The sequence below is a fragment of the Orcinus orca genome, chromosome 5 (assembly GCF_937001465.1).
Source record: "Orcinus orca chromosome 5, mOrcOrc1.1, whole genome shotgun sequence".
Taxonomy (NCBI): Eukaryota; Metazoa; Chordata; class Mammalia; order Artiodactyla; family Delphinidae; genus Orcinus; species Orcinus orca.
In genome coordinates this window covers 133493000-133507933 of record NC_064563.1, presented here as the reverse complement: position 1 = coordinate 133507933, position 14934 = coordinate 133493000, and the positions used below count along the sequence as shown (strand labels likewise).

At 41.2% G+C, this 14934-nt stretch overlaps 2 protein-coding genes across 15 annotated transcripts in view; one reads left to right on the top strand and one right to left on the bottom strand.

Annotated features, from left to right (window-relative positions):
• The window catches only part of USP16 (ubiquitin specific peptidase 16), a 30354-nt gene extending 26886 nt beyond the window's left edge, over window positions 1-3468 (bottom strand). For 4 of the 8 annotated variants that reach the window (XM_004264492.4, XM_033418155.2, XM_033418150.2 and 1 more), the window contains exon 1: window positions 61-175. Coding sequence is in view for 2 of the 8 variants with exons in the window: in XM_033418151.2 (XP_033274042.1) it covers window positions 61-79 (19 nt within the window). In the remaining 6 variants the exon portion in view is untranslated. Of the gene's footprint in view, window positions 1-60; window positions 176-3201 lie in introns of those variants that run through there. The other 4 variants (XM_033418151.2, XM_033418152.2, XM_033418149.2 and 1 more) reach the window with 2 other exon arrangements.
• An 8-nt stretch (window positions 3469-3476) lies between these two features.
• Window positions 3477-14778, top strand: RWDD2B (RWD domain containing 2B). 7 transcript variants are annotated; one of them, XM_033418159.2, is made up of 7 exons: window positions 3494-3630; window positions 7974-8148; window positions 11569-11650; window positions 12896-13122; window positions 13237-13304; window positions 13430-13792; window positions 14364-14778. In XM_033418159.2, exons 4-7 carry the CDS (start codon window positions 12916-12918, stop codon window positions 14608-14610), a joined length of 885 nt encoding a protein of 294 aa, XP_033274050.1. In that variant the 5' UTR covers window positions 3494-3630; window positions 7974-8148; window positions 11569-11650; window positions 12896-12915; the 3' UTR covers window positions 14611-14778. The 7 variants fall into 7 exon arrangements, with proteins under 7 accessions (XP_004264539.2, XP_033274050.1, XP_033274051.1 ...); XM_033418160.2 differs by having other exon boundaries at window positions 11566-11650; XM_049709727.1 differs by having other exon boundaries at window positions 10207-11650.
• The last annotated feature ends 156 nt before the right edge of the window (window positions 14779-14934 follow it).

Sequence of the window (14934 nt, the reverse complement as noted above, 5' to 3'; positions counted from 1 at the left end):
CTCCCGGCGCGCAGGAAGTCGTGCGAGCGGTGACTGCGAGGCAGTGGGAGCAGAACTCACCCACGGCGACAGCGCCCATAACTGCATCCCTTAATGGGCCCTCGGGCTGGGCAGCCTGCTCCGTCTTCCTCCGGGTGACGAATTGAGAGCGACAGAGCGGAAGCCAGCGTGACCCCTAGAAAGCAACAACTTCCGTTACGCAGCATTATGGGAAGTGGCTTTGGCCCCAGGGTCCGGCGGCACTGACGACAGTTAATCAGCGCCTGCGCGGGGCTCACACCGGAAGTCTGAACGCGGCAGCCCCTGGAAGCTTGGCTGTCAATGAGTATTTCCCGCTCGCGTGTGACTCTGGGGTTATTGAAATACTTCTAAAATATGGGTACCAGGTGGTGGTGGTCAGCCCTTTGGAGTCTCCTGGATATATACCTTACTCAAACACATCGCATCTGAAGGCTGGCTAAGAGGGGACATTTAAAGTTCACGCTTTTTTCCCTAATTCTGTCCAGTCGACTTCTAAAGTTGAATATGTAAATAGTCTTGAACTAACCTTGCCGACACAGGGTAAGATTTACAAATATTTACTGTTTACTCGTTAGAAATAGGTAAGTGCCAAGCCCTCTGTAAAGTGAAATAAACATAGGCCTCATCGCCCTGGACTATAGTCTTATGCAGAAGACACAATAATTGCTAGGAAAAAAGGATGCAGGTGGCAATAGAAAAGCAGGCAAGGGATATAAACAGGTAATTCACAATAAAAGAGCATGATATGAAGAAATATTCATCCTTATTAGTAATCTGATAAAACTAGGTTAAAGTGGCATCCTAGGTACTTCCCTGGTGGCGCAGTGGCTAAGAATCCGCCTGCCAATACAGGGGACACGGGTTCGATCCCTGGTCTGGGAGGAGCCCACATGCCGCGGAGCAACTAAGCCCATGAGCCACAACTACTGAGCCTGCGCTCTAGAACCTGTGAACCACAACTACTGAAGCCCGCGTACCTAGAGCCCGGGCTCCACAACAAGAGAAGCCACCGCAATGAGAAGCCCACGTACTGAAACGAAAAGTAGCCCCTGCTCGTTGCAACTAGAGAAAGCCTGTGCGCAGCAAGAAGACCCAACACAGCCAAAATAAATAAGTAAATAAATAAATAAAAAGAAAGTGGCATCCTAATCTGTCCAATCGGCCAGAGTAACGGTGGTTAAATTTGGGGGGAAACTGGCTCTCCTGCTCTTTACTGCTATAAGTTTTCTTCATTCAGCACATAGGCTTTTTTTTTTTTTTTCTATCCTAAAACAGGCTTAGGGCCATTGTACCACCTGCTTCCTCTTCCTAGAATGCTGTTCCCTTTTGATCTTATTCCAATTTTGTTCACACTTTAAAAGTCACTTCCTCACAAAGAAATTGGCTGCGCGATCTAGGAAACATAGCTACCCGATCACTCACATCACCTTATTTTACTTCTCTACCCAGCAATTATCACTATCTGGTATTTTTCTTTCATAGTTACCTACATTACCTCCTCCCCCAGCCTATCCCCTTGCCTCCATAGATACACAGAAACAAGGAGATATAAGCTCTTTGAGAAATGGGACATCTTTGTCTTGTTCATAGCTGTATCTCTAATACCTGGAAGTGTTTGGAACACAGTGCTTAATAAATACTTACTGAAGAAATATAGTCATGAGAAATGCTTGTACAAGAATGTTCATAGCAGCCTTATTCATAATAGTTTAAAAACTGCAAACAGCCCACATTTCCATCAAAAGAGGAATGGAAGAACTGGTATAGTCACAGTGGACTACAGCAGTCACTGTGGTATAGTCACAGTGGAATACAACTAAGCAAAAAAAAGAAATTACGGATACACACAAAAACATGGATGAATCTTTATACTGAAAGAAGCCTTACACAAATGTACCTACTGTATAATTCCATCCATATGAAGTTTTGGAACAGACAAAACTAATTGTGGTGGGAGAAAAAATCAGAGTAGTGGTTGCCTCTTGGGTTGGGTGGGGACTGACTGAGAAGGAGCATTTAGGAACTTTCTGGGGTGCTGGTAATGTTCTATATCTCAATAGGATTTGAGTTACAAAGGTGTTTGCATTTGTCAAAACTCAGCAAATATACATTTAAGATGTTCATTTCATTTTTACTTCAAAAGAAAAAACTGATAGGGATAGAGTAGGATAATCAAATAGCTCAGAAATCCCATTAGGGGATTGTAGATAAAGAGGGAACTTTAGGGGGCTTTGGGAGACCACAGTAAGTTAATGATCACTCAAGAATGCAGGTTTGCCTAACCACAAAACCATACAACAGAAGTATGAGGCATGCCTCAAAACAATAAAACAATGGTAGCATGAGACTCACATCCTGCCCAGTGAGCTCAGTAAGTTAATGACTCCTAGGACATGCTCTCTGCACACATAAAAAACAATAATTTATGGAAAGGTGACACTTCAAAGTGAAAGACCCTCATTGTACTGAGACCTAAAATTATTTTCCATAGTGCCATAACAGTCCCGGCTTAACCATGTAGGGACAAGAAAAACTCCCCTGCCCAACCTGGAGGAGGAGCTGATGATGGAAACATGACATCTACTCAAGAATGAGGAAGAAGGTGGTCTTTTTCCCCTCCCCACTTTTCCTTTGATTATAAAAATGTAACCCACGAAGTACTCGGGGCAGCACAACGCTCGCCTGCCCGCCTGTAAGCCTCACAAGCGTCCTATTCTAATAAGTCACTTCTTATCCATCACTTTACCTCTGGCTGAATTCTTTCTGCCCTGAGACATAAAGGAGCAGAGCTCCTGGGAGCGCCCCCCCCCAAAAAAAAGAAAACGCCACCTAGCAGTTTCAGTAGTACCTGACATCAATGGATATCAGTTTACAAACCTCATTTATGAGATTTCTACAATGAATATGTAACATAAAGGAAAAAGTGCATTGTGTATATTTAGTTCGTGAAGAAAAACATTTTTAATTACTCTCGTATTGGAGTCGCGTTCAAACTGTCCTTTTATTAGCCGGGACAAGTTTCTATGCATGCACAGTGTCCTTCCTAAGGTCGCCAAGGCCAGCATCCACGCTCAACTGTTCCTATTGCCTTGCTACTCAGCGTCCTTCAGGGACCAAGAGGATCGTTACTGCTCGGGAAGACCTTAGGAATGCAGAAAGTGGGACCCCACCACTACCTACCGAATCCCGAGCTGCATTATATACCAAGATCCCCGAAAGATTCCGCTGCAAGTTCAAATTTGAAGAGCGTTATTTTAAAGGACCATTTCCTGACTCAGGAAACTTGCCAGCTATGCTTCTCACTGACAGTGGCAGCAGCTGGGAAACGCCAATCCGGGAGAACAAAAACTCCGCGACCGAGAAGAAGGAGGCTGGGCCCAGGAAGCCCACTGGTCTCCGCTCGGGCTTCCGGGAAGAGCGGGCCTACGAGTGCGCATGCGCCAGCCCCGGAGGACTCGGTCTCGCTCTCCCAGGCTGCCAGGCCAGAGCGGTTCGTAGACTTCCGGTTGCCTAGCCCTAGAATTTTGAGGCTCCCTCCGCTTGAGAATTGAGCTGTCCGTACAGCCAGGACACTCGGGGTTACAGCACCGAGGGGATCCATGGCTCGAGGTGAGTCCCTGTCCACTGGTGCTCAGCGGGATTGGAGGGGTCCCTCGCTGCAGCGGCCCTTCCACGTCCCGGGAAGTTGGCTACCTGGTGGCACCCCCTTCCCACGACCTTCTCACCGCTCATTGGTTAGAGCTAGCTTCGGGGTTTCATGGCCCCGCCCACCCCTTTACCCTCCCCGCACCACCCCGCTACCGTCGCCCTTCCCCTCACCCCCGTCCCCGGCCTGGTCGGTCGTTAGCGGCGAGGGTACCTGCGTATCTGGCTTCGGTAGTGGCCCTGGCAACTTTCTGAGACGGTTAGGACTCGGGCAGCGAGACGCGCTGCTCCCTTAAAAAAAAAAAAAAACAAACTTGGTGGGGGGGTGAAAAGGATTCCGCTCAGGAAACTCAAGGTTCATTCTGCGTTCTTACAACATTCATTAAAATCTCAAGTCAGAAACTTCTCATAAGGGTGTTTCTGGGACTGAAATCTCATCTACGAAAATAATTTGACAAATCACTTATTGTGACATCACTCCCGTAGTTGTCCACCCGTAGGTCTATTAGTCCCAAACTTTGCTGGTTCCATTTCATCTTCCAGACCTCCAAACTCAATGAGGCCTCCTCCCAAATTCACTCACTCCCTGACTGAGTAAACAAACGTGCCTTTAAATAAATGTCGATTACTCCCCAAATTATATCTTCAGCCGGATCTCATAATTGTACATCTAACTGCCTGCTGGACATCTCTGCTTAATAGGTGTCCTGATCGGCACTTCATTACCTAGTATGTCTAAAACCAAACTTCAGATTTCCATCATCTTCCCCATCTAAGTAAATGGCAGATCCATTCTTCCAGTATCTTAAAGCCTTGGAGTTATTCTTACATATCACATATAATTCATCAATAATCCTGTTGGTTCTATACGAAATCTATGTCCAGAACATGAACAGTTGCTTACCACCTCCATCGCCATACCTTAATCCAAGCCACCATCACCTCTCCTCCTATCATTGTAGTGCCTACCTGGTCACCCTGCTTCCATCCTTGTTCCCCTACCCTCTTCCCAGCAGTGAGTGCGGGCCTCTTCATAAGTAAGTCAAACCCCTCCAGTGGCCTTCCGTATCAGTCAGGATAAAATCCCAAATCCTAGACATCCCTATGAGTTCCAACATGAACTGCCCCATATTTCCTTTATAACCTTGTGTCCTTATAAAACCCTGCCCCTGGCTCATTCGGCCCCAGCCGCCTGGTGTAGCACCATCCTCTTTCATGGACTTTGGATATGCTGTTCCTTTTGCCTGGAAAACTTTTTGCCCAGTTAAACACATGGCTTTCTTCTTCAGTGCCTTCAGGTCTCTTCCCTGCAGTCACCGTAGCAGAGAGGCTGTCCCTGACCACCCCGTGTAAAATTCAACCACCCACTCTGCAACTTGAGCCTTATCTTCTTTATCTTCTTCATAACCGTTATTCACTGGACATACATATATGTGTGGGTTTTGTTGTCATGGTCTTCTCCCACTAGATTAAATCTCTGAGAGCGGAGTTTTTTTTTGTTATGTTTATCCATTGTTATAGTCTTAGTGCTTGACACACAATAGGTGCTCAGGAAACATTTGTTGGGGCTTCCCTGGTGGCGCAGTGGTTGAGAATATGCCTGCTAATGCAGGGGACACGGGTTCGAGCCCTGGTCTGGGAGGATCCCACATGCCGCGGAGCAACTGGGCCCGTGAGCCATAGCCACTGAGCCTGCGCGTCTGGAGCCTGTGCTCCGCAACGGGAGAGGCCACAACAGTGAGAGGCCCGTGTACCACACACACACACACACACACACACACACACAAATATATATATATATATATATATATATATATATATATATATATATATACACAAAGTCTCTAGAGAGTAAAGCAAACATTATATTTAAAGGAGGGAGGCATGTGCAGTTCTAACTGTGTAGAGAAGAGCAAATATCATTAGGTCTGGAAAAAATGTTTGGGGGTCAGATAGGTTGGGATACTATGCATACTAAACCCTCTTGTTAGAAATTCATGGCGCATATTGGCATCTAGCAATAAAGACTCTGAGAAATCACACACAAAATGTGTGCCGTATAATTTATTGTCCTAGACTTCTCTGGTGATCCAGTGGTTAAGACTCCATGCTTCCAATGCAGGAGGCACGGATTCAGTCCCTGGTTGGGGAAGTTCCACATGCAGCGAGGTGTGGCCAAAAAAAAAAAAAAAAAGAGTTTATTGTACAAATGGGGTCACTTTTGTCTAGGATAAATACTAAACCAGTCAGGACAAGAAGATGACCCATGGTCACCCTAGAGAAACCTATTGAGCTTTGTGTCATTCAGCATTTCAAGAACTTATTTAAGAACACAATGCTTTATGTATTTTTTTTCCCCAGCATGGCATTGACACCCTGGTAAGGTGTTTTAAGGACATGAGTTGAAAACCACTGGGATTGGGAATGATTAGGTGGTGTTGGCATTGGTTTATACTCTGATCTGTGGAGACTGCCTATAGTATACAAGGCATTATTTTCATATTTTCCTGATTCGTGTCCAGTTAATCCTAATGAAGTCAACATCCCACCACATTAATCATTCCCATAATCTTTGGTGTTTTTGACAGGACCCATTGCAGCTACTGACCTGACACCTCTGAGTAGTTTGCATTTCTTTTTAAGTGGAAGAACTTTTTTTGCTCTTTAAAAGTACCATAGAGTGAACTAGCTAAATTGTTGGCCAAATACCATTTTCTGATGTTAAAGAAATGACCCAACTATATTGGATGAAATAAAGAAGACTTGAATAAATAGACATGTTCTTAGAGGGCTTATAATGGATCATGCAAGACACCCTTTGGGAAGTGGATCCGCTCTCAATACGCTGGCATTTTGTGATACTGTGTCTTTGAAGCTAACAGCCAGATGGTGAACTGGGATAAATTCACTCTGTTACTGACCAGGGTTCTTGGCTTCCTTAATCAATAGAAATTGATAAGAGGGCAGACAAGAAATTCAGGCAGGGCTTTATTGGAACCCCTGCTGCAGCAGGAGGGAGTGAAAACAAGTAACAAGTTCCCTTGCTCACTCCGGGGGCAGGGGGGGCTGTTTCCTTATATGGGGTGAGGATAGGGGTGGGTCCAGGGGTCGGGGTGGTCTGCCCATCCCCTTGGTGGTGCTGTGTGGCTTTTTGGTCTTTTTGTATGTTGTTCATAATTTGCCCCAGTTGCGCCTGCATGTAGTCAAATTTTTAGTCCCTTATAGTTTCTTTGTATTTTTTTGCTCGAGGAGACATTTGTCCGCGTGCAGGCACTGCAGCAAAAGGTCCCAGGTCCCAGCCTGTCTCAACTCTATTGGGTAGCTGTCAGGGTTGTTAGCCAGTATGCCTTTCCCCCCACCCGCCGGGAACCTCACACACCTCCACCCCGTCCTCCCAGACCACAACACTGTTGCCCAATCACCGATTATGTGACCTTTTCCCTGATAGATAGTTGGCGCCCTCTTGCTTGTTTCAGTATACTTCTATCAGACACTGCATACAATCAGTATAATGACAATGTGGAGTGTGAATTGATGGTTGATGGAGAGATTAGAGGCGGAGTCCAGGTAAGAGGAGTCATGGTTCTGGAAGGAAATAGATGCACACTCAACTTTGAAACTGAATAGGCTGTTTCATAAAGGGGCTATTTACAGAGGTGTGGCCACGATTAAAGGAACCATGACTATCCCTTGGCTGAAAGTTCTGCTGGAGCTAAAGAAGAAGGGCTGCCTGCAGAAGCTTGGTCATAGAGGGTCACAGCCATTGTCAGAATACCACCAAAGCAAGGAAGGAGTAGTGAGGAAATACCCTAACCTCTTTCTCCTCCCATCCTCCCACTTCCTGCCGGAGCATTGGCTGAACCCAACCACAAGGAAGGCAGAAGACTTGGGTGCTATAGGCTATAGAGGTCAGCTGTCCAGAGTCCAGGGCAGGGAAAAGAAGGGCCAAGAATGGATTTAGAGGATAATCAGAAAGTAATCAGCCCAAGAAGAAATATTCCAAATGATGTGTCCCTGAATTAGACCTTGGTAGTTGAGCTTGTGAAGAAGGGACAGGTTCAGGCCTATGCTGTTTTTCTTGTGCTTTCCTGCCTTGCACACCTGTTCTCTCTCCCCACTATGCCTCCTCCTCCCTTGTCTAAGTCTTACCCTTCCTTCAAGGCTCAACCCATATTTTGCTGCCTTCCTCAAATCTTTCCTGATGACCTGTTTCATTGATTATGCTCTTATCTTAATCCTCGTGATAATACCTATACTGGTCATTAAGCACTTGGCCTTTTTACCTTCATTGTTCTATATTTTATTAGATATAAGTCCTGATCTTTGAACTAAATAGAAAGTTCCAAGAAGGAGTGAAGGATGAAGCTCTACATATAGTAGCTGCTTGATAAACCTTTACCAAAGATTAAAAGGAATTCCATGAAGACACCAGTAGCTGAAATAATGGTGTTTGATTTCACGGAGTAAATTCTCATTGAGAAGGTAAGCCATGTTTTCCTGTGCAACAGTGGGATTGAGCTCTTCTTTTCCATTCGGAAGAGTAACCCTTATTTTTTTTCTGGTGAATTTAGAAGTACTACATGCTAATCATAAAACGTCAAACAATATAGAAGCACACAAATTAAAAAGTGAAAATCCTTCTCTTCTTCCCTCTACCCACATTTAGCCAACTGTTAATAGTTTGGTGAATTCTCTTTGTGATTTTTTTTCAAGTATGTGTGATGGTATAAGAATGAATAGTAATATCATTATTTATTGATTAAGATTATTTATATTGCTCTACAATATACTATTTTAGGTAACCATATAAAATGAACATCAATGTTAATATCCATTTTTAAAATTATCTCATAATATTCTACTGTTTGAATATACAGGCATACCTCATTTTATTGCACTTTGCAGATACTGTGATTTTTACAAGTTGAAGGTTTGTGGCAACCGTTCAGCACATCTATTGGTGCCATTTTTCCAACAGCATTTGCTCACTTTGTGTCTCTCTGTCATCTTTAGATTGGTATCCAGAAATCCAAGGGTACCAACCAGAAAAAAAAAAGAAAAATTTAAGCCCTAACAAAAACCTGCTCTATCTAATAAGGTATCAAGAAAAGTACAGTCTAGCAAGACAGAAAACATTTAAATAATAAATACTGTATACCAGGCAAATCCCACAAAAACACTGTGGCCTCTCCCCTACTAACACCAGCAAAGGGAGCCTAGATTCCATCTTCACTGAGCTGTAATAAGCACCTAATGCCCACCCCTTGTCAGAAAGGTGCCAAAAATGTCTGAGTTGGGACCCAGGACTTTCCTCCCTGCTAGGCAGTAACAAGGACTGCACTACAGTGTCAGTGTCAGCCCCATGTCAGGTCCATGTCAGACCACATGAAGAGTTTTTATGTCTGTGTGATGCAGCAGTAACAAGGGACCCTCTTTTATCCCCTTCTGGGGTGTTGTCAGAGAGGTCTAGTGGAAAGTCAGAGCTCTCAACACCACCTACCATTAACAAAGCCACCCCTAACCCTGGTGTTAGTGGAGGCCACCTGGGGAGCAATAATGAGGCACTCCTATCACTCCCAACCAGGGAGGTATCCTTAGAGGCCTACAGTGGCACTAGAACTCCCATCCTCACCCAGCAGTAATGAAGAACTCTCTCCACTCCCCTGCTTACCTTAGATGTCAGTAAAAGCTGAGTAGGGAACCTGGATTTCTATCACACTTGGTAGTAATGAAGCAGCACCCACCTCTTCCCCGCCTGAAGCATTATCAGATAAAGCATGCTAAATTGGAAGATTTAAATAATATCCAGACTCTCTTAATACCCCAAATGTCCAAGTTTCAATCAAAATCGCTCATCATACCAAGGACAATGACAATCTCAAACTAAATGAAAAAAGAAAATCAATAGATGCCAATACTAGAATGACAGAGATGGGAGGATTATCTGACAAAGATTTTAAAACCCCTATCATAAAAATTTTCAACAGGCAATTACAAACACACTTGAAGCAAATGAAAAAAATAGAGTCTCAGTAGAGAAACAGAAGATAGAAAGAAAAACTAAAAAGAAATGTTAGAAATGAAAAATATAACAACCAAAATTAAAAACACAGTAGATAGAATCAACACCAGAAGGAAAGGAGCAAAGGAAAGAATCAGCAAACTGGAAGTTACAACAAAAATTACCCAATCTGAATAACAGAGAGAAAATAGACCAAAAATAAATAGAGTTTTAGGGACATGTGAGACTATAACAAAAGATCTGACATTCATGTCATCCCAGAAGGAGAGGAGAAAGAGGACAGAACTGAAAATGTACTTGAAGAAATAATGGCTGAAAATTACCCAAATTTGTCAAAAGGTATAAACAGATTCAAGAGACCAGATTAATGTCAAGCAAGATGAACCCAAAGAAATCCACATTAAGACACATCATAGTCAAAGTTCCGAAAACTAAAAGAAAGATATCTTGAAAGCAGCAAGAGCTATACCCTTAGCTATAAGGGTAAACAATTCAAATAACAGAGCATTTTTCATCAGAAACTATGGAGACCAGAAGGAAGAGGCATAATACTGTTCAAATGCTGAAAGTAAAGAACTATCATCCCAGAATACTTATATCCAGTGAAAATATGCTTCAGGAATGAAGGAGAAATCAAGACATTCTATGATAAAGGAAAACTAAGAGAATTTGTAAGACTTACCCTAAAAGAATGGCTAAAGTAAGTTTTCTAAACAGAAAAGAAACAATAAAGGAATTATGGAGGAAATATCATGACTGAGCAAAAATATAAATGAATAAAATGGATTTTCCTTGAGTTTTCTACATCATATTTAATGGCTGAATCAAAATTTATTACACTGTTGTTCTAAATATATGTAGAAGAAAAATTTAAGATCACTATATTATTATTTTTTTAACATCTTTATTGGGGTATAATTGCTTTACAATGGTGTGTGTGTTTCTGCTTTATAACAAAGTGAATCAGTCATACATATACATATGTTCCCATATCTCCTCCCTCTTGCGTCTCCCTCCCTCCCTAAGATCACTATATTATTAACGGAGGAAGGTAAAAGTAAAAGTGACATAAGGTTTCTGTATTTTACTGACACGGGTAAAATATGATACCAGTAGACTGTTATAATTTGTATATACATATGTGTATAATTATATATATATAATATTATATATATATAATTTAGAGTAACCACTAAAAAAGCTATAAAAAGAAATACATGCAAAAACATTATAGATTAACCAAAATGGAATTGCAAAATATTTTCAAAAAGGCAGGGAAAAAACCCCAAAGAAATAGAAAACAAAATGGTTGACTTAAGACATAACATATTAATATTGCATTAAATGTAAATGTCTAAATACTATAATTAAAAGATAGAGATTGCCACACACATACACACAGAGTTATCTCATCCAAAATGTCAATAGTGCCAATATTAAGAGATGCTGAACTGAGTCTAATTAAAGTCTAGACCCTAGACTTTCAACAAATTCATGTTTTCTACTGCATACACACTGCTGCTTTCCAAGGTAGCTGGTGTTGACAGTACTGAGCCTTTCTGAAGTTCTGCAGCTCCCTTCCCCACCTGACCAAGTTAACAGAGGGAAGAAAGCTGAAATCTGTCAGTTATAATTCATTCACCCCTTTCCATCTTCCAGAATTTTGTTGACAGCTTTTATCTATTATTTCCTCTCCCTTTGTCTTTAAGAATCTGTTCCTTTACTCTAGTTTAAATGGGGGAAAAATAGAGAAAGAGAAATAAATACCTGTGCTCAGCCTTCGTGTTTTATTAGAAAGCCCCACACTTTTTCTCGCAAATGAAATTAAAATCAATTTATCAAATTCTAAAAAATTTTTTTAAATCAATTTTGATTAGCAGATTGGTAACCTTTATAACCTTGGAGTGGGGAAGACTTTTCTAACAAAGATTCAAAGTCCAGAATCTGTAAAAGAAAAGGCTGGTGAGTTTGCATCCTTAAAAATAAAAACTCATGAATGGCACACACAGACACAAAACACCATAAAAAGACTATGTATTAAGAATTTTTTTAAAGGAGGGGACTGTGTAAAAATTTTAAACTTCCATGTAGCAACTTTCTGGAAGGCAACTTGGCAATATCTACCAAAATTTTTAAATGCTGTATCAACCAGCCACCTCTACAAACTGATTCTTGAATATACAGTATTCACAGTTCAACATGCACATATATATATAAACTACCATTATAGAAGTATTCATAATAGAAAAAATCTGGAAGCAACCCAAGTGCCCATCAGTAGATAACAAACGCAATAAATTATGATATATCTACATGATTCAGTATGACAGTCAACCACTAGAAAGAATGAGATAAAACAATATGTGCTGACAGTGAATAGATCTGCAAAATATATTTGGGGGGAAGAGGGATAGGAAGTAAGGAAAAAAGATGTGTATATATGATCCCCGTAGATACATTTTAATTATATATTTAATTCTCTACATTTATTTACACATTATACCAACATGTGTTTCCATATATGTATAATGCCTAAAATGTTTTCTGTTTCTGAGACACCTAAAACTCTGCCTTGGATCGGGGACTTGGACAGATAGGGGAAGCAGTCACCAGCAGCAAACTGTATCTTCATTTTATAACCTTTCTCTGCCATTTGGATTTTATAATCTTGTACTTTTTTTTTTAATGTTAACATGGGTTACTTGAGCTGTGGGATAATTAGCCTTTATTCTCCCTTTTTCACATTCTTCTACTTTTTAAAAAACTAACAAATATTAAGAAGGAAAAATTAACCGTCCACATAACTAACTCTCTTCTTTACTCTTTTCATTCTAATTTTCCAAGGTAACCAGTCAGGACCTCTGTCCTTGTTATATCATTGATATGGTGTTTGACTACATAATTAGTTTACTTCAATGTAATTGCTCATTGTGGCAGCTCAAGATGCCACATCAACTATCTAGAAACAGAGGAATTTGGTGCCTGCTTATTATTAGAGTTTTATGGCTCTCATTGGATTGTCCTGTTCTTTGGGTCCTTAGCATATTACATCTGAAAGTAGAATAGCCAGAAGGTATTCTGATTAACTTTCATATTTTATGAAGAAATCAAATTTTCATTAAGTTTCCATATTCAGTAAGTACCCATATTGAGTTCTCCCAAGATTGTATAATACTTGTAAATGTCTCTATTATCCTATCTTCCTAGAACCCTACAGATATCCAAAAATGATTGAGATTGAACAGGCAGAGGCCCAGCTCTCTGAGTTAGACCTGCTAGCCAGTATGTTCCCCGGTGTGAATGAGCTCATAGTGAATGACCAGCTGGCTTTAGCAGAACTAAAAGATTGTATTGAAAAGAGGACAATGGAAGGACGATCTTCAAAAGTTTACTTTACTATCACTATGAACGTGGACATATCTGAGGAAGCAGTGGTAATTCAGTTTTACTTTTGGAAGCATGTTTCATGTTTACTTTTGAAACATGTCTCAACTTAAAACAGCCCTTACGGCATTTTTTTTCTCTCTCTCTTTTTTTTTTTTTATCAGGTGATGTTTTCTCTGGCCTGTGTTCTTCCCTTTAAATACCCTGCAGTTCTGCCTGAAATTACTGTCAGGTATGTTACAGAAACTGGCCAATTCTAGAGGTCAAAACTAATCTGAGAATAAAAGCAATTCTCAAGTTTGTTTTCTGTTCCAAGAAAATTGATTTAATTTTTTAATCCCATATCTTTTCCATCAGATCAGTATTATTAAGTAGATCCCAGCAGGCTCAGCTGAATACAGATCTGACCACATACCTACAAAAGAATTGTCTTGGAGATGTCTGTATATTGAATGCCACAGAGTGGGTTAGAGAACACGCTTCTGACTATGTCAGCAAAGACAACACACCTTCCCCTGTTTCAGGAAGTACAGTCCAGCCAGTTGACCTCATTCTCACAAGACTCTGGATCTACAGCCATCACATCTACAACAAATGCAAAAGAAAGAACATTCTAGAGTGGGCAAAGGAGCTTTCCCTATCTGGGTTTAGCATGCCTGGGAAACCTGGTGTTGTTTGTGTGGAAGGCCCACAAAGTGCCTGTGAAGAATTCTGGTCAAGGTTGGCTTTCACAACTTTTGTATGCCTTGTCAATAATTTTAGTACTAAGCACGATACTAGAGATGTGGAAATCAGTATGTATGGGGACTCAGTCTAAAACAGCACTCACATATGATCAGCATCACTCCCTTCACCTGATACAGGGCGCAAAGAAGATGTTCTGTAGATAGATGTTAAATCGAGCCCCTGCCCAAGATGGTGTCTACTGTCCTCTCCATGTCTATGGATCTGATTCTCCCCTCATCTTAGTGATGCTGTAAATTGTGAACGCTGTGAAACAAGGGGGTTTCTAATCTTCTCATTTCTGAGAAGTCCCTTTGGGAGGTCGAGATTCAGCAATTTCCACATTTCTAAAATGCTAATACAAGGCAGTGATAATGGCAATAAGTGAGTTTGGGGGTGGGATTATAACCAGAATCATATTTGATTAAAATAAAATCCATGTGAGATAAAAGTAGATTTCTTTACTTCTAGGAAAAGGCACTGAGAAATCTGTTTCATAACTTCTATTTTCAGTGCCTTAGAATATACAGCACATTTTCAAAATTTCTACTCTGAAAATTTCTTTCAGACTCAGGAAATTAAACTGGAAGAGAATTTTAATTCGCCATCGAGAAGACATTGCTTTTGATGGTACAAATGAGGAAATGGAAAGACAAAGAAAATTTTCAGTTTTTGAAGAAAAAGTATTCAGTGTTAATGGAGCCAGAGGAAACCACATGGACTTTGGTCAACTGTATCAGTTTTTAAATGCCAAAGGATGTGGGGATGTTTTCCAGATGCTCTTTGGTGTGGAAGGACAAGGAGCAGAAGAGTAGTTGAAAGTGTTTTGCTACTGTTGGTCTTTTGACTTTCTCCCCGACTCTTTCTTGAAAGATTAAGTAATTTCCCTTTAGTCCCATTCTAAAATGTTAAGGGGGAGAAAAAGAGGAAAAGTAGTATAGCTGAAATGCATCTGTTAAAAATATTCATGATTGAATGCGGAACTGAGTTTGGTTTTTTTTGTTTGTTTGTTTGTTTTGCGGTATGCGGGCTTCTCACTGTTGTGGCCTCTCCTGTTGCGGAGCACAGGCTCCGGACGCGCAGGCTCAGCGGCCATGGCTCACGGGCCCAGCCGCTCCACGGCATGTGGGATCTTCCTG

Coding starts and splice junctions, on each gene's coding strand:
- RWDD2B (XM_004264491.4), top strand. Junction 13,123..13,236: donor ACATATCTGAGGAAGCAGTG/GTAATTCAGTTT, acceptor TTTTTTTATCAG/GTGATGTTTTCTCTGGCCTG. Junction 13,305..13,429: donor CTGCCTGAAATTACTGTCAG/GTATGTTACAGA, acceptor CTTTTCCATCAG/ATCAGTATTATTAAGTAGAT.